Source organism: Phyllobates terribilis, unplaced genomic scaffold, assembly GCF_046119375.1.
Source record: "Phyllobates terribilis strain yellow unplaced genomic scaffold, ASM4611937v1 Scaffold_5__5_contigs__length_657084704, whole genome shotgun sequence".
Lineage (NCBI taxonomy): Eukaryota > Metazoa > Chordata > Amphibia > Anura > Dendrobatidae > Phyllobates > Phyllobates terribilis.
Genome location: NW_027362765.1, coordinates 405,184,498 through 405,191,862, shown reverse-complemented (window position 1 = coordinate 405,191,862; position 7,365 = coordinate 405,184,498). Strand labels below are relative to the sequence as shown.

The following is a 7,365-nucleotide window of genomic DNA, read 5'->3' as shown; positions in this document are numbered from 1 at the left end:
CAGTCAAAGAGGTTAATTGAAAAATTTCTTAATGTCATTATGAAAAAAAACTAGATTAACCCGAGTTAATTCACTTTATTGTTCAAAATAAAGAGGAATAAGCATTGAACTCACTTGCAAATTTCGAGCATGAATTAGAGGTGAGATGTTGTCTTTAAGGAGTTTGCCAATTTAATTAAGATATGGAAAATTACTTATTGTTCTTCGCCACTAAAGTGCTAGGAATTAACAAGTGCCTACGCTGCCTGCGCTTTTCATATCTCCGCCATGTGTTTGTTTGTTTAATACCCGCAAGACTCCATCGTTAAATCTTCAGTATTTATTTCACTAATTCATCACTGCGGCAAAATGATATGGGCTCCGAACAGCCATTGTAGTCAATCACTGGTGAATAGATAGAATCCAAAAGGGATTATTATTAATAGGCATGTTGGACTTACCATCAACAAGAATCACATTTCTGTGTAATTCCGACCCCAAGACTAATCGTTATAACCTTGACTTGTATAGTCTTTTTTGACCTTTTGGCAATCGTACTGTTACATTGGTGTCATTGTTTTAGCCAAGAGTGAAGACCCCATACACATTTGATCGCTGTTGGCCGAACGATGACTCACCCAATTTGATTGACCGGCAGCCATCTCGGCAGACTCTCCCATACACAGAAGCGCTCGCTCTATCTAGTGGGGGCTTAACCCGGGGAGAACAAAAAGATTGGAAGTCTGAAATGGGACATGCCAGATTGTTTGACCGGCAGCCATCTCGACCATCCCTTCCATAGAGAGGAGCGCTCACTTAGCCAAGTGCTCCTGTCTTCTCTATGAGAGAACCACCAGACATCTCTGGTGATGGCTTAACCCAGGAAGAACAAAAATATCGTCAGTCCAAAATCGGACATGCCAGATTGTTTGACTGATAGCCATCTCGGCTATCTCTCCCATACACAGGAGTCTGCAATTGGTCATGCCAGATCCTTAACTCCCATGACAATCAATTTTCCGGGGACCCAATACACATTAGACTTCGTAATCGACAGGTTCGGCCAACATTAGTCTAATGTCTATGAAGGGTTTAACCTTGAGTAGTGTAGTTTTGTTTAACTTTTAGGCAATCGTGCTGATAAATTTACTCTAGTGCTATGGTTCGAGCCCACAATTATCTAAACCCCTCTCTCTTCTTCGTTCCTCCTACAGGAAGTGTTACTGAAGAGGGCCGCAGACCTTGTTGAAGCCTTGTACGGAATGCCACACAACAACCAGGCAAGTCATTAATGCATATTTGAAAATCCATTCAGGAATACAACATTTTAGAAAGCCACAGTGAACCCGAGCTGGCAAGATATCAATATAATCTTATTTGCAATGTATGCCTTTGCCAGCCACCTTAAGGGCAGTGTAATGTGATGAGAAGCACTGAGAATCTGGAAGAAAAAAAAAAAAGCTTCATCTTTTTCCATTTTTCTTCTCTGAGCTCATTTTCCTATCAGAAATGACAATTAGGTGTAAGGTGCCAAAAGCATAAGCAATCATTAAGACGAGAGAGTAACCTTGAACTGGGTCCAAAATATACAGTGACTAATAGCAAAGCCTGCAGTAAACCTGCCAAGTAGAGGCAAGAGAAAATATTTGACTAAATTGTAACAGTCATGCCATTGCCCTGAAACAATTGTATATATACTGACAGTTTTATTTAGAATAACTAGGTCCGGTTCGTATTCCGTACTGTAATATATTCCTGTGTCTTCAAAGAAAATGAGACAAGACAATGATATGGCCTCGGTACTGACTATTTCATCCATCTGATAGCTCCAAACTAGGAGAAGCTTTATTTGACGGCTGTTGAGACTAATGCGTACGTTTTCATCGGTAACAATGTCTACGTTTATCGCCGTGTAGGAGATAATCCTGAAACGAGCAGCTGACATTGCTGAAGCGTTATACAGTGTGCCACGCAATCACAACCAGATCCCCTCGCTTGCCAACACTCCGTCACACAGCGGCATGATGGGAGTCAACTCGTTCAGCAGCCAGCTAGCAGTCAACGTTTCAGAGACATCGCAAGCTAATGACCAAGGTAGGTGGTTAGGCAAGACCCGATTCCATATGTTGCTCGTGGTTCGTTACAGTTGTGTTTCTTCTCACCTTTCCTCTTGGCAAAAAAATAGACAGAGTTGACCAGCTTTAAAAAAAAAAAATTTGAAAAAATTCGGCTACCACATTGGGTGTTGTTTCTTTTATATGTGTTTGGATGAGAATGTGCTGAAACTGTGCTGTAAAAGTTGAGTTGAGCCTTTAAAAAACTTGAAGGGAGGCAAATGTGGACACATTTGTACATTATGATTGTTGCTTCATCATGTATGTAATATATAATTGCACTTACTCCCATACTTTATTACTCACATGTGCCCTGATGTCCTGGTTTGAGCTCTCTCTCTCTCGCTTTCCTGGCAGCTCAACTTCTATCTTGGTCTCGACCCAAGGAAAGAGCTTCCTCCCTGTCACTGTCTTGATGACAGAGAGCCAGCCCATTTCTTTGTGTCTGCATCACCCCTAAAAACTGGGACTTTAAAATTGATGATCTATCCTCAGGATAGGTCATCAATGTCTGAACGGTGGGAGTGAGACTTCCGGCACCCCCAAAGATCAGCTGTTCCCTATTGATTTGAATAGGTGGTGGATGTGCAGCATGCGGTCGCGGTCACTATACAGTCAACGGAGCTATGCAGCTCTGTAACTGAGCAGTTCTGTCCGCCGTCTACACTGGAAACAACTGATCGCCGGAGGTCCTGGATGTTGCATCTCCATTGATCAGACATTGATGACCTATCCTAAGGATAGGCCATTAATGGTAAAGTCACGGACAACCCCTTTAACTTTAACAGAGAATACTATTGAAATGTGCCAGGCATTTGGGGTAGAAAACTTTATCCTGTGTTGACACCAACGGAACCTGGAAAAGGGAGCTGAGACCGGGACATTGTGGCTCATTTGAACTGTATAGTAAGTCAGGAGACACAATTATATTACATTTCATACATAATGAACTATGTTTGATCTGCCAAACAAACCCTTTAATCTGTCCCCTTGTCAACATGATCCTCAACCAGGGTCGCCATTTTGACTTTTTTTTTTTTTTTTTGGACAGCTTATTAAAAAAAATCACAGACAGAAAATATTTTTGACGGACACATTGGAAAACCATAATAATTCCTCATGATTATAAGTGATCCATGTCTACAGCCCATAATTCTGATATTAAGACACAAGCTGCGTTCTCTGTGAACTGTAAAAGGATAATTACAATCATGATAATCAGTAACAAGTTTCCCCATCTTCACGCGATCAAAACATGGATGCAAAATTTTTTTTTTACGGACAGGGCAAAATAGTACTTTTTTTTTAAGGACTGTCCTGGAGTTTCTGGACGGTTGGCAACCCTGCCCCCAACCCTTTCCAGAAGAACTGAGTCTTGTTATATCCATACGTAGATGGATAGCCGCCACATCGGTATCTGTTATGACTTTTGAGCAATCGTAATTAGCTGTCTCGATGTTGTAGAGTAGCACACACGTAAAAAGTAAGGGTCTAAAGTAGACTAAATATAGGAATATAGAAGTCGTTAGATGGCGACCACCATCCAGCCTTTTAATAACAGCCCTTTAAGATGAAACCAGCGTAACAAACAAGTTGTTGCCTGTCACTGGTGGCATTTGAAGGTCTCGAAAAGGCTGAAAGTTCATCTTCCATGTTGGTACAAACCAGGAATCAAGCCTGTTGATAATTGCTACTAAGGAGCAACGTGAAAGAAACTGACACAATTGGATCGAAGAAAGCTTTTGTTGGCTGTCTAAGCCTGCAAGGGAACAACATTGTGTGTGCTCATAGATGATTTAAGCAGGGCTCGTGTGATAAGGTTATCTTAAACTGCAACAGTTGATAGGGCAGTAAGAGGCATTGTGAAGTAAAGCATGTGTGATCAATAAATCTGTGTAGCATTTGATGTGGATTCACGGGGAAGGAAGCAGAAGTGTCTATTATAAATGATAGTAACATTATCTTTTGTTTGCTCGGTTGCTGTTTCTCACAGTAGGCTACAGTCGTAATACAAGCAGTGTATCACCACGAGGATACGTTCCCAGCAGCACCCCACAGCAGTCCAATTACAACACAGTCAGCAATAGCATGAATGGGTATGGAAACACTGGAATGCCCAATTTAGGAGTTCCCGGCTCACCTGGGTTCCTCAACGGCTCATCCGCCAACTCTCCTTATGGCAGTGAGTGTTCTTCTTAATTCTTCTGCATTCAGCTATTTCTAATTTGGTTGCTTTTTGTTTTCTTTAATTTTTTTATTTTTAATTTTTTTTTTATTTGTGATTTATGTTTTTATTTTATTTTTGTTGCAATTTTTTACTATGAGTTTCTGGATAAAAGGATGGGTGACTGAAGGCTGGACATTCCGGACAATTGAAATAACGACCTAAATGCTCAACTGTCGTATGCACCAATACAATTTCACGAAAGTAACGCGGTGCATACTCTACGAAAAAAAAACAAAACAGGAATTTGGGGTCTTTGTGCAATTTTTTTTTTTTTTTAATTATTCTCATACCATGCTTTCAATTCTGATAGAAAGAATGTTGTGTGGACAGTATGAGTGGGCTTCATTGCAATCCATTTACATGGCACATCATTGTATATTCTATAAAGTATGGTATCAAGTAGGAACAACAGAAGGACCCAACTATTCGCCTAAGCCCTTCCATCTAGCAAAACCTCCATTTTTATTTCTACTTGTAGACTAAGAAGTTAGACACACTTGGAAGCTACAAACATTTGGCTACTACTGTTGTGCTCGGTTATACAGTACAATTAAGATTGGGCTACGGATCCAGTATGTTAAAACTCTTTATTATCACACTATATGCTTAGATAAGATCCCTACAGGCTTCTACAGTAGATACGACTCCAAGATTCATCCAACGATTGGCCACGCCATTATTTTCCATTTATTTCTATTTTGCACTATTATTTTTCATTAATTTATTTCTTTTTTCCCAAATTCATAAGGCAAGACCATTAAATTCTCTTTTTTTTCTGTTTTGCCACAAGAGTAGAAAAAAGAAAAAAAACTCTTTTTGAGTCCTGATTATTTTTGCTTTGTTGCAGTAGTACCGTCAAGTCCTACAATGGCAGCCTCCTCGGTCACCCTCCCTTCAAACTGTAGCAGTACACACGGCATTTTCTCATTCTCACCTGCAAATGTCATCTCTGCAGTAAAACAAAAGAGTGCGTTCGCTCCAGTCGTCAGGCCCCAAGCTTCCCCTCCACCATCCTGCACCAGTGCAAACGGTAATGGACTTCAAGGTGAGTTGAGCTTCAAAAGAGAATTTTCGGCTTAAATGTAACATGTATCTGCTCATGTGACAAATTTGGCAATTCTCAGCCTTTCATTAACCTATTAAATACACCCATTTCATATCTCGTTCAAAGAAACCAATGCATTCCATTGGGCTTCCTCATTTCCAATTCCTTCTTGGAGAGGTTTAGTAAGCCTCTATTTAAAGGGAACCTATCAGCAGGATTTCACTCCTCAAACTATTTATATGTCCATGTAGCTCTTTCAAAGCCAAGTCCAGGAATACCTTTACATGGCCAGTCTGTTCCTCCTCTACTGAGAAACCAGCAGTTGAATTAATATGCAAATGAGGCAGAAGAGTTATGGTAGATCTGAAACCTGTGTCACTCCAGCTCTATTCCCAGCCCAGCTTTGCCTCCTCCTGCTTGACTGACAACCTCTATGCTAGGGATCCCCAACCTATGGCTCTCGGGACCATGATGTGTGGTTCGCGTCTCTCTGTCAACTTGGTGCATGAGAACCAGATCTAGCAAACAGCTATGAAGAGCAGGTTTCCAGCTAGTGACTTTTGTGTGTAATCCTACACAGAAGAGCAGATCTGAATGTGCATATATTGGCCTTGTGGTTGGAGAGATAAATTAAGTAAGTGCTAAGCTGGAGATAGGATGATAATGCCCGATACAGAGGGAGCATGAAACTTGATGTAATAGCGTGGGGGGATAGCTTGATGTAGGAATACGGAATGAAGGTAAGGTGGTAACCCCTGGATGCAAGCATGGTTCCTCTGTGTTATTTCTGTGGAAAAGTTTTGTCTTTTATTGTATCGATAAGGTGGGCTCTGAGTGTCACTACTGTGGGGGCTCTGGATGTTACTCATGACCCTCTCTCCCAGCTGAATGTGACTATCAAGGTAAGAAAGGTTGGGGACCAGTGCTCTATGCTGTGCAACTTCAGACAAAGAAGCTGTCAGACAAGCAGGAGGAGGCAGTGCTAGGTGGAGAATAGAGCTGGAATGACAGAGGCTTCAGATCTACCGTAGTCCTTCAGCCATATAAAGTGTGAGGATTTACTCGCTTTTAGGCTGTAGCGTTCACACAGGCAGGCAATGCGGTTTTGTCCAAAACAGCTGAAGTTTATTATCTCCATAAACTTCTAGGTAAAGTCCAAAGAAAAACAGCCTCTTCTGGGCACAAAGGATATAACAAAACTAAAGCAGAAAATAAACAGTCCATAAATAGCACGGTCTCACCTGTTTAGATGTCAGTCTTTCTCTCAGCATTTAGCAGAGACTGAGCCACACAAGCAAGATCTTTCCACCTTGCACACACGCACCCTAATGAGACAGCCTGGCTACTTTATATAGGCCCTACTACACCCAAGAGTGAAGATATGGGTGCAGCCAGTCCCACCCATCTCTTTCTGACTGCTCCTAAAAACCGAACCCTTGTGCTATATTTTATTAACCCTCTCAGCACTACTTGTGCTGGAGCCTGCTTTTTCGGTCTTTACATCACAGAGGCTAAACAGCTCGGAGACACATCTCCCCTTGAGAACCTGTCCAGCTGAAGCCTACAAAACGTATTGCTGGACTTGTGCATATAAATAGTTTGGGGGATGAAATTCTGCTGACATATTCCCTTTAATGGCGGTATATTGATATAATTGATGTAATCCATAACAATGGCTTGGCAACATAGAGCACGCATGTCTTTACTAATAGAGGGATTTATGATTCCCTCTTATGCAAAAGTGCATTTTTAATAATCACCATTTTACTAATAAGTACATTTTGATGTACACTCAGGTTCCATACAACATGACATCATCATATATGGGAGCATGTGACATCATCGGCCAGCAGTTAGTGGGGGGCCAAGGAATAGCTATTGCTACTCCCCTGCCACATAATAAGTCATCCATGGTTCTCCTATCTTTTAGCTATCATGGTGATGTATCAATGTTCTGCCATTTTTTGATTCCCTTACATACAAATCCATTTCCTTGCCAC

General features: G+C 41.2%; 1 protein-coding gene across 23 annotated transcripts in view; it reads left to right on the top strand.

The window, feature by feature from the left end:
* EBF3 (EBF transcription factor 3) overlaps positions 1-7,365 on the top strand; it is a 181,448-nt gene that overhangs the window by 164,534 nt on the left and 9,549 nt on the right. For 13 of the 23 annotated variants that reach the window (XM_073685085.1, XM_073685074.1, XM_073685073.1 and 10 more), the window contains exons 12-15: positions 1,194-1,259; positions 1,896-2,073; positions 4,087-4,275; positions 5,168-5,365. In XM_073685085.1, the coding sequence (XP_073541186.1) occupies positions 1,194-1,259; positions 1,896-2,073; positions 4,087-4,275; positions 5,168-5,365 (631 nt within the window). The remainder of the gene's footprint in view (positions 1-1,193; positions 1,260-1,895; positions 2,074-4,086; positions 4,276-5,167; positions 5,366-7,365) is intronic. The other 10 variants (XM_073685091.1, XM_073685081.1, XM_073685090.1 and 7 more) reach the window with 2 other exon arrangements.